Consider the following 17065-nt stretch of genomic DNA (forward strand, 5'->3'; position numbering starts at 1 on the left):
CATTCTTAGTTTTAGCAGCATGTCCTAGAAGCTGATTGGGTGCCCTGGCATCAGCTCTTTGGTCACACTAGCAGTTTCAGTTGTGAGTTGGCTGCACCAGCCCCTGCAAATAGCCAAAATGCTGCCTCTTTTCATGTGGAAGGGGGCAGGCCTGGCTGGGCATGAGTGCAGTCACTCAAAGACTGTTCTGCCTCCTGCCTGCCTCAAGGGCAGCATGGCTTGGAAGTCTTAAAGTGAAGCCTTCAGAATCCAAGGTGCCAGATGCCCTTGTGTGACTGGAGCACTGCCTGCAGGTGGGCCAGAGGTTACACACAGGGTAACAGCTCAGGTGCACGCCCTCAGCATAGCTGTAATGTAGAGTGCAGAGAAAATCTTGCATGGAAGCCAAATTTGACACAAATAATACATCAGTGATCCAGAGATGCATTACAAAACATTAATGAAACCAGAGCACAAAGGTATAAATATAAATGTCCTTGGTGGTTTATTGTTCTTTGTATGTAAGAAGCTTTATTGTACAACTTACACAACTTTAGAATGGAAAAATGGTTAAAAATGTTTACAAAAAAAGCATGTTCTTAGAAAATTATGCTAGCAAAAACACTGGGAGGAGGGAAGCAAAAAAATCTTCAGTGTGCAAACTTTTTATAAAAATAGAAATACTAACTCTACAGGTAGCATTTCATGATAAATTATTTAAATAGCCTATCTACACAATTATGTGATTAACTATTACAAGGGCAATGAGAAAAATAATTTATAAAAATACAAGCAATGGTATACAAGATGACAGGAAAAAATATAATACAACATCAGAAATTGTATTTGACTTTTTTTTTCCAATGCCATTTCCTTTCTGGGAATACATTTTCTGCAAAGAAATTTTTACTATGTACAGCATTAACTTTTTAGTACTACAGTAGCTTTAAAGTTTGTTAGACATTTGAACTCTGCTTGCTCCAAAGGTTTTTCTCAGTCACACAACAATGAGGTAATATTTGTACGTAAAACTTTCACCATGTTCATTTCTTTTTGTTTTTTCAAAAGACAAGGAAATATTATAGGTATAAGGATGCTGCCCCTTCTGTTGGGGAAAACAGTCTTTTAATGTACATCAAGGCCTCTCCCTCTTTTGCAAGAAGCTCCTGAAATTGTCTAGTCTGTGATGAATTCCTTCTTTTGTAGCCGCATGTCACTAGTTCCAAACTGAGCATGCAGAGGCCCAAAGAGGCTGTTACAGGGTTAGTGAGGGCTGTCCTCACGCCTCCTGCTGCAGCCCCCTCAGGGCAGCTCTCCTGCCTCTGGGTTAGGCCCACTGAGCAGAGGTAAAGCATCACAGACATTTCCCAGCACTAGAGAACATTAGGAGGGTGAATGGCATTCCCTCATCCCTAGTGCTATAGATGGGACAGAAACTGCTGTCTATATCTAAAAGGATTTGAATTTTAGCACTGCAGAACAGTTGTCTGACAGGTTACCAACTGCCTTGCACAAAGAAAGGAAAAGCCAACATTGAGCTCCGACTGAGAAAAACAAACATCCCATTGCCCACACCCTTACTCTTCCTTGTGTCTCAAAGACTTTATGGGAAAATTGCTCTTTGTAACAAATACATCACCACTATCTGCTCCAGACAAGACTTTTTTTTCTCAACTAAACCCTCTCTAGTTTCAGTATAGAACAGAGACAATAAATAATCTGTATTTACAATCTTACAGTCATGAAGACTTGTAACAATGATTAGGTGGATAGTCTTGACGCATTTCTTGTTGTTATTATCAATAATCCCTCAGTCATTATAACATCAAGAATAGGCAAAAATAAATATTTTACAATTTTATCTACAGGCCCCTTTTCCTCCCCTCTAAAGAAGCGAGGGGTTTAAAACATCTATGGCATGTAGAAAAGGAATGTTTTCATTACATTATTTTTGTGCCTCTTTAACCATAAAAAGTGAAGCATGTGCTGGTTTCCTGAAGGACAGCACAGTGCTAGCTGAGATGGTGGTGCTTTCTGGCACCATATCTGAAAGAACACATTTGAAGATAAGCAAGGCCAGCATCTAGATCAGGCAAAAACAGAATCTAATCATAAATCCCAGTTCCCCCAAAGCTGGTGTGATCCAGTGTACCAGTTTTTTATCCTCTTTCCCTCCTGCCATAATAAAAATCAGTTTTAGGATATCTGTTTTGTCCTGTGTAGTTCAGGAGCTGATCTAGCTCACCAAAACCAGCGCAAGGCTATGTTTTATCTGAAAGGTATGACATAGAAAACAATTTCTCCAAGTTAAATGGATGTAAACCAAAGTAGCACAGCCCTCCTTAAAAAATTCTCTACCCCATAAAGAAAGACCTAGAGTTCCCCCTCCCACCCAAACTCCCTCTTCCCCACACAATGAAAGGTCTTCAGTTTAAGTAGTCCACAGCACATCCAAAGATGTTCTTTTACAAAATGCTACTCCATGGGACCTCCAGTTAGAGAGGCAGTGACACTGCACTGTGATAAACAGCAAACAAATGTCTTTCCTACTGAAAGAAGTGTGCTTGTTCAGTGACGACAATTCTGATTTGCAAGACACGTTTGTTTCCTTCCACTTCAGCAGAGGTCAGATACCAAGTATGTTCTCACTTTCATTCTCTCAAAAGCATTCTCTTGAGGCAGGTCATGTGTTTCGAGTCCACATTTATGCAGAAAGAAGAAAGGAAGGAATAATATAATGGTCCCAGGATTTGTAAGGCTAAACGTTTCAAAAGGTGCAATTACCAGCATTTTTAAATAGTCTCTGAATCCAACAATCTTGTGATTACGAATCTGTGAAAAAAGGAAAATCTATGTTTAAATATTTCTGTGTATTATGCATGATTATATCCTAGTCATTAATGCCCAGAGAGATTTGTAGAGAAAACTGAAAGTACTTTCAATTAGGTACTTCCTTGAGTTAGACTTCATAATCTAATCTATGTAACTATTACATAATAAAGTGACTATTTCAGAAGACTAAGACAGCTGATAGTAGTTGTATACACTTACCTCCACTAAACTTCAAGACTGCAATATATGGACAACCTTCTACTTTGCTTGCTTTTAAGAAAATCAGCTTTTTACTTGCTTAAGTCAATATATTGCACTTCTACCTTAGATTTTGTCAGATGTGCTCATTCATTCAAATCAGCACTTCAAAGAAGAGTCAAAATGTATTTAATTTCTGGAACTCAACATGAATTTCTGATACTTTGAAATAACACAAAGAAATATACTTAGATTTTATATATTTAAAATTTTAACTGTGAAGAGTTTATCAAGGTGCCCTATTCCTGCCTGCAGAACTCATTTGAACCAGAACCACAAAAGATCACAGTTCAACTTTCCCTCTTGGCTCTTATGTCTTATGTTCTTGAACCAATTCATTTATATAGGATCTCTTAAATGCAATGTCATCCTTACCTCTGCATTCATATTTAAGGTCTGAGAAGAACACCATTTCTTGAGAGAAGACAAATAATCCTAGCCGACCACCAGCATAGGTTTTATCGTAGATTGGTCCTGAGTCTGCCATGATTTTCTTCCCTTCATACATTACAACCCTACAAAGAGACAACAGCTCAGCCATCTTTGACAAGGTCCTGTGAGGCTTATTTTCACAGGCATCCACTTTTCCTGTGATATTTAATTCAGATAAAAGGATGATACTCACCTGATGTAGCCGGTCTTTGGTCTATGGCTAAGTCGCCATCTGTATGCAGTGAAGTCTTTCCAGCCTATGTGACGAGGATCATGCCACAAAGTTCTCACCTGTGAAAGAATGTTTTTTATCAACCAAAGGCCAGAGATAACAAAGCAATTATTTTGACATGAAGGTGTCTTATTATTAAAGGCTGCAAATAAGTCATTAGGCTCTGTAGTAGCCTAGAGATAGAAATAATAGAAATCAACTGCATTTAAATTTACTTTTAAAATATGTAAATGGAAAGCTACGACTATTCCACTAACAATTGATTCACTGCTCCTGGGAAGCCTGTCTGTAGCAAGCAATCGTGTTAATTGTATATAATATTTTACTTGATTAGGAAAAATTATGAAGTTATTGATATTTGGCAAGAAGTCTACACGATCAGCATGTGCAGGCCTCCTCTAAGTGTCTAATTTTCTGGAAGAACAGCCTGCCTTATGCAGAAGAGTATGTTATTACACTGAAGTGCTCATGTTATCAAGTTAAGAGTATTTCAGCATGTAGTAAGTGCCACTCTTACCTGGCCAGGAGTGTTTCCTGTGTGCCACAGAGCATTACGAAGGTGTTCTCCTGGACCAGTGGTGGAATTCACAACTTTGATGGAGAGACCTGAATAGCCTTGAGCTTTGGTTGGGGTGGAGTCCCAGTAAGACTGGGTGATCTGCTTCCACATGACAACATAGAAACGACTGCTAGATTGGTAGCCAAATACAAAGCCAGCATAATCATCATCCCTTTCTGTATTGATAAAGAAGGTACCACTGAAGTCCACAGCATTGAATTCATCAAAACCTATGGGGACATCAAAGAATAAAGTTTTAGGAGCTACTTTTTTAGAATTCTTAAATAACTCCTTAATAGTTACTTAGGTCCTCCTCCTCTCCCCCACCCTGACTAAAAAACAACAAAACCACTCCTCACCCTCACTAACAAACAAACAAACAAAAAAATCAAACCATCCCAAACAACAGTGCCTGTTAACTTTTTCCCCTTACCGACTGCAAGGCCAGGGTCACAGTTGACTGTCTGAACCAGTTCTTTACCCTGGTGACGAACAACCCAGTTTGGATCATTTTGGGATGTTCCTTTGGGATCCAGGGGAATCATCTGAAATTTTCGGAAATCGGTCTCGCTAATTTCCACATTTTCAGGGCAGATATCATCAATGTCTGGCACACTGTCCTGGTCAAAGTCATCTTTGCAAGCATCTCCACGTCCATCACCTGTAGGATAAAAGTAATTTTACTGTTTTATTACCACCAGTGTTTGTTTCTGAGTCATATAGCTTGGAGTTGAAGTCTGACTTGCAGATCTCTGACTGCCCAGGTACTTGGCAGACACAGGACAGAAGCCACAGCAGTGACTGTATAAATGCCTTTTCACTCCAGCCTGATAGTGACTTAGGAGTAAGTTGGATAGTGGTCACTTTTACATTGATCTTTACTCCTGAGAAGCACTATAACAATATTCTGGGGTTTTTTTCTGGTACAGACATTCTGGTTTTTTGTTACTTAGTTTTGTCCAACATTAAACAGTGTGAAAAAAATACCATCAAACTATTGAAAAAAACTCTTAAAATGTCATTATGATACTGGCTCTTACCATCAGAATCAGCTTGATCTGGGTTGGCAACCAGTCTGCAGTTGTCTTTGTCATCAGGGATACCATCATTGTCATCATCATGGTCACAGGCATCACCTTTTCCATCCTTGTCGTGGTCAGCTTGATTGGCATTGGGCACATAGGGGCAGTTATCAAGGTTATTTTGATGACCATCTTCATCTATGTCCTGGTTGTTGTCACACTGATCACCTATGCGGTCAGAATCAGTGTCTTCCTATCAGAGGAGAGAAAAACCAAAACATTTTAAAAGGCCACTTAAAGAAGGCTGAGATAGGGGTCTCTAAAATAGGAGTTTTAATACATGGAATTAATCAGGATTTCTGCTTGCTTTATCAAGAGCTAAGATGGATATAGTGGATGGATTAATACACACTTAAAACTGCCTGTGCTAACTGGTTTTGTGCTACTTTAGTCTTGTTCTGGTTTCAATTTGAATTCACAGCATCAGAAAGCAGTGTGATCATCAGCTATCTTGTGCCTTTGCCACATGTCTCCTCTGTCACTAGTCTACCATACTGGATGCAGGGTGCTTTATCTCCTACCTTCCCTGGCAGCAATGTGGTTTCAAAGGCCAATCCAGGGTTGCACTACTCTGTACTTAGTCAGTAGAGACTGTAACATTAAAACAGTCTACCAATGCTTAGTGTTACATCCTCTAAACCACAGCTCAATTTTCTCTATCATAAATGCTCTTCATGCCCCCTGATTCATCAGTCAAGACAATTGTTCCTATGATGGTGACAGATTGCATTAACTAACTAGTGTGATTGCTGATCACATGTTTTAGCCAGTCATTTGCATGATCAGCTCCTGAACTAAGAAAAACAATCCCGTCATCCCTGAGGTTGCCTCACATTTAGCCTAGTAGTCTTGTGAGCACAGGTGGGTGACCCTGGTGTAGACAGAAGGCATACCATAGACTGTTGGATTAGTTACTAATTCTGGCACTGGAAATCCAATATCTCCACTTCTAGAACTTGATTAGAATAGTGTTTGGAAAGCTATTAGAGTCTAAAAATTTCAAAGTCACAAGAGAAAGGATCCTCCTGAAAGCAGCTGCTTCAAAGGATCTTCAAGCAATTCCCTCCCTCAAGTGGGGAAATAGTAAAGCAAGAGACAATGACTAAGACATTTTATATTATCTGTTTAAATCCTTCAAGTAACACTGCTTTTGGGCTACATGGCCACACTACACTACATTCCACTGATTTGCAACTGCTTTTCTAACCCTTCAAACATTCCAGTTGTGTCCCTGAAGCTATTAAACTTAGTCTTTTAACTGACAGGATGCCACAGGCTTAATCTACTTCTGCCTTCAGTTTTTGAATCAGTAAGTTGTCTGAGAGTCTGGATCCCCCTGGATTTTTATGAAGGTGAATTTCACAAGTGTCAGAATACGCCTTTTTCTTAGAGAAAAGCAACTTGTGCTGCCTTCTACTTACTGCTAGAAAAGTTATCTTCTGAAATGTAGTTGGCTTCAAGTTTAGGGACAAAGTTTAAAGAGCAGCTTTGTGTCTAAGTGAACACAGCACTACAGGCTATGAAGAGAGTAGTTCCACTACACACATTTTACACAATGCTCCCAAAGTATTTCATATTCTCACTGTGAGGATCACCAGAACTGACATACCTAAGAAATGTTTAGGTGACAAGCACATGCACCAGTCTCACAGATCTTCACTACAGATACTTTTCAGAAAATACCTAGCAGCTGTTCAGACTCTGAGGGCATGTTATTTGATAAAGACACCAAATTGGAAAGCAGTAAGAATTGATTTGTGACACGTCAAATTTCAGGTGTAACCTGTTCAAATGTTTTCTACAACACACAACATGCTGTATTTTCTAGCACACTAGTCCTCTACTTATAATTCAAATCCCTTACCTGGTCAGGGTTGTGTTCCAGTGGACAGTTATCACACTGATCTCCAACACCATCCAAGTCTGTATCCCTCTGGTCTACATTGTAGACATACTGGCAGTTGTCCCTTTCATTAAGCACCCCTGAAAAAGTTCATGAATGAAAATCAGACATCTAAATGCTGCAAAGGACTGTATAAAGCCACCACACATTTCTTGATACATTTTTCAAGCATTTTGAGCAGCATTTGAAAGCTTTGAAACATGACTCATCACTAGCTCTGTCACAGACTTCTGCTCCTATTGCCTTGTGAGAGTATGGCTAGAATTGAACTGTGCCAAAATCTATATATTCCAAAGTGAATTTCCATTAGCCCTAACTGTTCCTTCAGTAGCCTTCATGTCCTGAAACCACCACAAGGGAACTTTAGTGCGTCCAGGGATGAAATTTGGTAGGAAATCAGGATTATATTGTGTTCATTTGATTTATGGCTGATTAGAAAACCATCTAAAGGAGTGATCAGAGGCCACCTACCATCTCCATCAATATCTATGGCACATGCATCTCCTTCTCCATTGTTGTCAGTGTCAGTTTGGTCAGGGTTGTGATTGTAGGGACAGTTGTCACAGCGGTCACCAACATCATCCCTGTCATAGTCATACTGCTGTGGGTTATAGATGAATGGACAGTTGTCCTGCAAAAATGAGAAAAGCCAAGTTTTAAAATTAATCAAATTAAAACTTTAACCAGATTCTGCTTATGCTTGTACTGCTATATGAAAGAAGAAATAAAAGGTGGGGAAACAGTTAAAACTCAGATGCTGCTATCTCAAAACACCCTGTTGCTGGCACGAGTGTATGAATGGCTGATTGAAAAATGAAAATTCACTTCCAAAGCTCAAACAGCTGCAGAAAGTTTGTCTGCACAGTTATGCACATCTAAGGTTTCTAGGATAGCTGTCAGTGCCAGCAATTTCCTATGGTCCTCTCTTAAGATTAAGGTTAGAAGCTAGACCCCAGCTTTGGGAAGGGGAGTGGGAAAACCACATTCTCAAAGGCTGTTCTTTTCTGTTTCTTACCCGGTCATCAGGAATGCCATCATCATCATCATCACTGTCACAGGCATCACCAATCCCATCCTTATCATAGTCTTCCTGCCCTGAGTTAGGCAGATTAGGGCAGTTATCCTACAAAGAAAGAAGTACACAGAGAGATGTTCACTCCTGGTATTATTACAATATGGATTTGAGCAGGTAAAATCTAATAATTAGGCAAAATTGTAACACCTCAGTCAGGTAGGAGTAACCTTACTGTAATTTTCTTAATTTAAGCTAGTCATTACAGTGATAAGTAATTTTAAAAATAAAGATTGGGCTGTTTTTGACAATCTTACCCTGCTGCTCTTCCCTTGGAGATTGCTATCAGAACAAAGGTGATATAGGTATGGCCTAAATTAGAATCTTCCTAGAACATTTACAACAATAAGGCTTCATTTTTTTCCCATATCACAAGAATATATAAAGCAATACACTAACAGCAAGAATCTCCCAGCAATGCCTTGACAATGGCATCCCTACACCTCCTCTATCCCTAGGTTATCAGCAGAGAGAATAGTTTAACAGCTTAGGCTGTTAGAATGGCAGATGGTAAAAGAGGATAAACTTACCTTTTTACAGTGATAAGTAGCATTGGCAACACAAACCAGGTTCTCATTTGGCCATCCATCCAAATCTGTATCTTCTCCACAAATGATGCCATTGCCAGCATAGCCTGGTTTACATTCACAGCGATACATGGGGTCACTAAAGTGGCCAAGGTAATTGCATTTGGCATTCTTGTTGCAGTCATGTGTTCCATCTGTGCATGGATTACGTGGCTTGCAGACCTAGAAGACCACACAGAACTTAAACTGACTGAAAACATTGTTTTATCCCTCACTTTTCCCCCAAAGATTCAAATACATCCTAATCAATCAGGCAAAAAAAAGCCTCATACATGGCTTTCTTCCAGTCCTCAACTCCAGTACCAGTCTTAGTACTAATTATTTTTCTTGTTCAAACCTTATGTATTATCAAATGGAGCCAAGCACTAAGATATGAGGCACATACTTTTGTATCATTAGTGAATACTCCTGAGTTACTCTTAAAATTATGTGTAACCTCTGAACCCTGCATGGCTGAGGAGGATAATGATATTTAAAACTAATTTTGATCTTCAAAATAAATTGATCAATGCTTCTTCTGTTCTGAACCACAGAAGATGGTGTTTTATTAAATGCTCCAAGTCTTTTTTGCCTAGAACATATAGGTGTTTTCTGTTTTTTAGAAACTTTGTGAGATTTCATAACCCAGAACAAGTCTCAAATTGACAATACCTGTTTGTTACTCATGGCATCCTCAACACTGCGACCAAATGGCTGTGTTCCCGTGAAACGTGGTGGGCAAGGCAGACAGTTGTACCCAGGCTCAGTATTCTCACACCTGTGCACTCCATTGAACACAAAGCAGGCATCAGGAACCTCTTTGCACTGAAATTGAGTTTGAGATAAAGAAGAACAACAGTTAGCATTATGAAACAGTGATTCTGTCCTCCCTTTCCATTTTCTTTCGTTCCCTTTCAAGGAGAAAACTACAGTCTTCTTACCTCATCAATGTCTTGGCAGTGAATGCCATCACCATGGTAGCCAGCAGGACAGGCACCACACTTCCAGGAACCATCAGGGGCACTGGTGCACGTAGCCCCCGCAAAGCAGGGATTAGACAGACACCCATCTGTGAAACAAGCAAGGAGATGTTATGATAAAGGACACTTTACCATGCTGCTACAGAACTGTATTTAGCTGATATACTGTTCTAAAACTCTAGCACTTGAGGTTTGCAGACCTTACAGTGGTATTTTCAAGATTATCAACAATGTTCAGATGTTTATGGGCAAATGGATGCTCACCAATTGGACAGTCCTGTTTGTTGCAGACCTGAGTCCCTCTAGCTTCACCTACACAAGTCTTCCCACCATACTGAGGCTCGGGATTATTGCAGAGACGGCTTCGCTTCTGAAGTCCTCCTCCACATGTCACTGTGCAAGCATCCCATGGAGACCATGGTCCCCAGTTGCCATTAACTAAAGGGAGAAGAAGATAGAAAACATGTATTGCTCTAAATTCATTGCTACAATGAGTTTCTACCTGACTGAGGACTTTACTTTTATAGGGAGAGCAGGTCAGACATTGTTCTGACACAAATGACAGAATGGACTCCATGGAAGAGGCATAAAAATAGTTTCATCTGAAACTAACCTGTGAGGTTTCATATAGCACACCTCTAATTTTAAAGTGAGAAGAATATTAGAACAAGCTTACTTAGTAACTACTCAGGATGTTCACTAAGCTACCAATTACTAGTTACCACTAGGACACACTTACTTGGGCAAGGATCTTTCTGGCAGGCTTTGTTTTCTCTTGCTTCACCCTCACACGGTTTGCCATTCAGCTGTGGTACTGGAGAGTTGCAAAGACGAATTCTAGTAATGATGCCCGTGCCACAAGTGACAGAACATGATGACCATGGCGACCAGTGACTCCAGCCACCATCCTGTTTAACTACAAGAGAGATTTCTGTTACTCATAATTTCTGAAGACTTCAGCTGTATAGCACCTAGAACATAGCCAGTACCAGGACTAAAGACTCCATGTGTAATGGATAGCCTGCTGACTGTCACAGATCAAGTTTTGCAACTAGGGAAATTTCATACCTAAACTGGCATCATGTTTCATCCCAGGAGCAGTGCCCAAACATGCCTGTTTACTGCATTAACTATCTGCTCCCCTCCACCTTGTATTAACAAGTCCTTAAAGCTAGAAGCCAAGGATCCATGCCAGTGGCAGAGCTAAATGGTAATCCTTGCTTTTAACATTCTGCCAATAAAAGCAGCTTCTGTTTTACTACCAGCATGAGTAGATTAAGTACTTACATCTCTTATCACACTCCTGAAGGTGGCAAGTCCTAGTCTGCACAGAGGAGCCTTCACAGCGGTTGTTGAGACTGTCACAGGATCGGCCTCTCTGCTGAATCCCATTACCACAGGTCACAGAACACGAGGTCCATTCAGACCAAGGAGACCATCCATCGTCTGCGTAGTCGCTAGCTGCAGAGAGTTACAGCTCTGAGTAAGACTCCAGGTAGATGCCTTTCCATACTTTTTCTCCCACCCCTCTCTCTGCAAAAAAGGACACCACTGTCCTCAGAAGCCACATTCATCTTCCTTCTTTGTGTAAGGACATGAACTCAAACATTTCAGTATGTTGCATATTGTAGGAAACATTTGAACATGTATGATGAAAGTGATCAGCCTCAAAGACACATCAGATTAACCTACTTCAGAAGCACAAGGTTCCCCTTGGATATCCAGTTCTGGTATACTGCAGAGCAGCATGGGTCTAGTTAGAGGTGAACAACTGCTACAGGACTCTGAAAGTAGTAAGCACTTACGCCAGCACCGAGGGCAGCACTCCCCATCAGGCACGGTGGCATTGGAACAAGGCATGAGAGGACAGGACACTTTCCGGCATATAGTGGCAGAGTTCTATAATGAATTGTGAGGTTTACAGTTACCAAGCAGAATTTAAACAATGTCTGGAGTCTGAGTAAATAATAGGGACCTTTTCTGCAGAACTTTAAGACTCAGTAGCATACCTAAAGCAGAAACCCTTGTATTTAGAGCTAAAATACAACCCAAGGGGTAGTCCCAGGTATTTTCAGTCAAACTTCATCTTGTTTCCATTCTCACCCATTATTTTTTAGTCAAAAGCAGAAATATTTTGGTTCTGTAGCAGTTTATCAGTAGTAGCTAGCAGATGCTGGCTCAAGTAAATGACTACTATGTTATACCCAAAGTAAAAGGTCAGATTTCAAAGAAATGAAAAAAGAATGAGAAGCCAACATTCTTTTCAGTTAATATGGATTTAAGCTGATTATATGATAAAGATAAAATGAGTTTAGTGGACTCTGCTCAAGTGCTGTGCAATCTATAACTTATAATTATGAGGTTTTTGATCTGTAAGCCAAACAGGCAGGGTAAGAACACCCACCCCCAATCTCAATAGGAGCTACAGGGCACTCTGTAGTTTTGCCTCTTAAAGGTAGCAGCTTGGTCAGAAGAATGCTCTCATGATTACTATTTTAATTTCCCCAAGCAAATTACTAGATTAAGGCAACTGCAGCTGGCATTGAGTAAACAGGTTGGTAGGAACAAGGCAAATGCAAAAGTCACAGTACCATTTCCTGACTACAAGACAAAGGACACAGTGAGCTCAAGAAGCAGACACAGAATTTGAGTTGCCTTGTATTGCACATCTACAAATACTTGACTTTTAGTTTCTAAAGAGTGGCACACTTATTAACCCACTGTTTGGTAGACTGGTATCCTAAAACGCTTTTGCTAAGGTATACTTAAATGGAACAGGCAAATAATTTAAAGAAATCCTGAAACTGTACATTTGGTGAATGTTTACAACATTCAGCAGAAGTGAAACAAAAAAGTTAAGTATCTTTCCAGGTGATCCAGGGATTTAAACAGATAAACTGAAATACAAAAGGTATTGCTGTTCCCTATAATCTGCAAAAGCTAATAGGACACACCTAGAAGCATTTTCTAGATAAATAAAAGCACAAGTTTAAGTGCCTTCACTGAGTACTAGAATGTCTTTTTCTACTAAGTCAGCAGGAGGTTCAGTGAGGACAGAACGTAGATCTAGAAAAGCTGATAGTACCATACATTTGTTGTGTTGATAATGACTTTTAGTTTACTGATGGACTTATGTAAAGAATACAGGCATTACCCAAATTAAGGAACTAAAACCGTTAATGGCTGTATCAGAGTGATACATATAATTTCAGAGTTTCATATAATTTTCTAGAATACTGCTGTTGAGACCAGGTATGGAAGCTGCCTTTATATCAGAGATCCAGCAGAATGAAATAAACTGAGTAATTCTAAGGCTTTCCTAGTATGCTCAGTTCTGTGTACAATTCACTCTTTCTAACAAACAATGCAGTTTAGAAATATCTGTTAATTCCATCTTATGAGTTTATATTCAGGTGATTTTTGAACATGAGGAATCTTACCTGGCAAGTACATTCAGTGCAGCTGTCAATAGTCCACTCCTCTTTATTTTTGTGCAAGACTCCATTATGAATGCATGCTCCAGGAGTGATCTGCACTACTTTGGCAATGATTTCATTTTCTTCAGTCTTGGGGGTGAGAAGCAAAAAGAAGATATTTAGGATTTAATACAGAAATACGCCTTTTCAGAGATGTCAAAGTAAATATTTTGCTGTTTACATAGGCTCTCAAAAGTCAGGTTATAATTAATTCACTAAGTGCTAGTTAATGAAAGGTACCATGAAGCTGACCATCACTTACCACTTTTCGGACTCTGTCTTGAAGTGCTGTAACCATGGACCGTAGCCCTTGCATTTCCACAAACATATTCGTTAGTTCATCACAGGAAAATCCACAGACTGCTTGGATGTCCTTTGTTTTATGGCCAATGTAATTAGTGCGGATAGCTGGGCTGGAACCATTGATGGGGTTGTCCAAAGTAATGATTGCACTAGTGGCTAAGAGAAAAAACCAGGCATGAAGTAAATGCATTTTATACCACATGCATTTATCATTCCAGGCTAGCACCTGCTAAACAGCTGCCACCAGATTCATTAGGGTGCCTGCAGAAATATAATCTTATTTCTTATGCAATGTGGATTTGCATGTCAGCATACTTCTGAGTTCTGTTTCAACTTGTCTCTCTAACGTAACGAGAAATCTTATTTTTAATAGGTCATTGGACTCAGAAGATTGTAAACTTACAGCTGGAGCAGCCTTTGTTCCGCAGGATAGTTTCCAGAGTTGTTCCAAACACAAACCGCACATTCTGCAGCAGACCCTGTGGACAGAGGAAGAATTACAGCTACTTGCAGCAACTGCAAGGGAAAGAAGTACCACTTGCACTTGGAGAGACTGAAGGTCATGCAAGATCTTACAGAGTAATTTCATGACAGACAGACGGAAAAGTGAAACATATTGCTCTATTCTCCTTAATGAGAACCAGCCCTGCTTCCTAACGGTCTTATCCTTGAGCATAAGGACTTGGCGACTGTCCAGGCAGGAAGGAAAAAACCCATGGATTTCTGAATCTCATAGAAGAAGCTAAGCAATGAGGCTGCAACTACCTGTCTGGAAGCTTCAGTGCCTTCTTATTGCTGCAGAAAGTTCCATCCCTGCAATTCTAATGCTTTACCCTTCAAACTCCATTAGTAAAGTTTAGCAGATTTAGAGTTCTTTGTTGCTGTTTAGGCTCGTTGAGTAGGTAATGCACCTTCAAAACAGATGACTGAAAATTCTAGGCAAAAACATAAGTGAAAGCCTTACCTGGAAGTTGTCATTGACTCCCCCTTTGGCAATACGGAGCCTGGCACTGTTGGCGAGGTCCCTAGTGAAGATGTTCTGGATGGGGATGTCCAGCTCAGCATTCTCCATTTTCTCACACCCCACATAGAGCTGAGCTCGGTCCTCCTGCACAAACAGGGTGATATTCTTCCAATGTCCTGTAGCTAGCAAGACATCCTCTACTGACACTAACTGCTGCTTGCCATCAGCAGAAAGGCTCAGGTCCAGGGAGCCTGCCTTCCCATTTGATACTAGACTGAAGACATGACCAGAGCCATCTTTCTGTTCCACAGAGAGCAGTGTGCCCCTGCTCTTCTTGGCTTGCCGGAGAGTGGCCAGGAGAATGAAGCCCTTCTCAGCATGGATGGCATCTAGTAAATCTTGGAACTTTGAGTCAGACACAGCAGGGATGCGACTGGCATCTTCAATGCGGTAAGCAGGGCTGGAGGATTCTGGTCCCTTCACCAGGTACACCCCGGGGGCCCGGCGCCCAGCTCCCTTCTTCATGAAGCCAATGAGTTCAAAGAGATCGAAGACGCTGTTATCATCATTCCTGGACTCTGCAGGGAGAGATCAGGATAAGCACCATGAGAAAAGGACAAGAGGCTGAGTAGGTGTAAATCTCCCAGGACTACTTAACATTTTGGCTCCTGGTGCACATCGTGCAAGGCACAGTGCCTCACATCAGAGCACAGACAGTAGCTCTGATGGTGCAGCAGTCCCACCAGGAGCTGCTGTGCAGCACTACATGTGCATTCTTGTACAGGAGCCAGTCGGCGGCACAGGAGTGCCAGGTACCCGCTGACTGACACACAAAGGTAGCAGCCATTCCGGCACCTCATTACACTCTAGCAGCACAGAAATAGACAGCAAAGCCCAGTCTGCAATATTCCTATGCTAGGACATGTCAAAGCGAGTTTGGATAATCTAGCTGAGTGACAGTAACACAGTAGCAGCTTCTCTATGTCACCAAGACGGCAGCATAGTACCCCATTCTTTCTTCAGGCAGCTCCTAGATCATGTTCCTCCTTCCCTCTGCTCAATGCAGAGGTAGACAAGCTACATGCTCGAGATCTGGAGACTGCGTTCCCATTTCTGAAGGCTACACAAATTCCACACCAGAGAGAAGTTTCCTGTTCCCAACTACCTGATGCTCAAATTAAAACGTTTTTGTTCACTGAGAGCTTTTTACTACCGAGCACAACTTCATCTGCCTACACAGGCACCAAAGTTTTTTATTTTTGCCCCCGGTACCAGCACAGAGCTGCCTTACCTGCAGTGCGCTTGGTCTCTGAGCCGCCGAGCACGAGGAGAAGGAGGCAGAGAGCATTCGCTGGCCCCATGGCAAAGGTCGGTCTCTGAACCAGCCTGGGGACACACACGAGGAAGGTCACCGCGCTGCCGTCGCACCCACGGCCGGCGCCAGCGAGGCTCCCGCAGGCAGGGAGCTGCGCAGCGGGGACGGGGCAGGTGCCCCCGGCCGCCCTGGGACGGGACAGCGAGAGCGACGGGAGACGCTTCAGCACTTACCTGCGGGAAGAGCGATCCGGGCGGTCGGCGCCGGCCTCTGGGTACCGGCGACCAATATCCGCGGGCGGCCCCGACTGTCCCGGAGCGGGAGGGCGAGCAGCGGCGGGCAGCTGTAGCGGCGCTGCCGGGACTCTGCGGGCGCCGGCCGCCGCGCCCGGCTATAAAGGGATGGCTCGCATTCCTGGGCGCACGGCGGGCCAATCGGCGGCGGCGGGGCAGGAAGCGGGAGGCGGGAGCCGGGTGGCTCCGGGGCCAGGGACAACTTTCCGCAGGGGCCGGGGGGCGGGGGCGGGCGCGCCCCGCGGGCTGGGGGAGCGGGAGGACGCGGAGCCGCCGCCGCCCGGCCGCGCCGCGAGGGGGCGCTGCTCCCTCGGGGCCTCCCGCGCTGTCTGCGGCCCCACGCGCCGCCCGGCTCCCATCGCCTTCCCCGCCGGCAGCGGGAGCCGGGCGAGGCCGCCGGGAGCCCTCGTTCCCTCAGCCAGCCGTGAACCCTGCCTGGCACCCCCCCCGCCTGTCCCGCCGCCCGCTCGGCGACCCGGCCCCGCTCTCCGGCCCCGGCCGCAGGGGAGGCACCTGGCGGGGCCCTGGAGGAGAGGTGCGCCCATACGCCGCTGCCTCCGGCTGTCCGGAGCACTGCTGAAAGCATCCTCCACTTAATTAACGCAATTCACTTAATGAGACCTTCTCTGCCTGCCCACTGGTTCCAATACACAGCACACAGGACACTGGGTTCACAAAAGGGCAATAGCGCGAATTCTCGTCAGCCCTTCCTGCCCAGCCTTGGTAGAGCCGGGCCGGGCCCTGTGAGGGCCGAGGGGACAGAGGACGGCAGGCTGGAGCAGCAGGGACCTGCTGTCTCCTTTCCACTCCTTGTCACTG

At 43.0% G+C, this 17065-nt stretch overlaps 1 protein-coding gene across 1 annotated transcript; it reads right to left on the minus strand.

Moving 5' to 3' along the window:
* Nucleotides 1-461: 461 nt before the first annotated feature.
* THBS1 (thrombospondin 1) lies at nucleotides 462-16301 on the minus strand. The gene is made up of 22 exons (XM_059473724.1): nucleotides 16187-16301; nucleotides 15930-16024; nucleotides 14639-15216; nucleotides 14078-14153; nucleotides 13634-13830; nucleotides 13336-13461; nucleotides 11701-11794; nucleotides 11183-11356; nucleotides 10635-10811; nucleotides 10160-10333; nucleotides 9857-9984; nucleotides 9588-9740; nucleotides 8880-9098; nucleotides 8293-8400; nucleotides 7749-7908; nucleotides 7239-7357; nucleotides 5333-5567; nucleotides 4726-4953; nucleotides 4251-4522; nucleotides 3695-3792; nucleotides 3445-3584; nucleotides 462-2811 (listed from the first exon to the last, which is right to left on the minus strand). Exons 2-22 carry the CDS (start codon nucleotides 15997-15999, stop codon nucleotides 2804-2806), a joined length of 3534 nt encoding a protein of 1177 aa, XP_059329707.1. The 5' UTR covers nucleotides 16000-16024; nucleotides 16187-16301; the 3' UTR covers nucleotides 462-2803.
* Between the last annotated feature and the right edge of the window lie 764 nt (nucleotides 16302-17065).

This window comes from Ammospiza nelsoni, chromosome 6 (assembly GCF_027579445.1).
Source record: "Ammospiza nelsoni isolate bAmmNel1 chromosome 6, bAmmNel1.pri, whole genome shotgun sequence".
NCBI lineage: Eukaryota > Metazoa > Chordata > Aves > Passeriformes > Passerellidae > Ammospiza > Ammospiza nelsoni.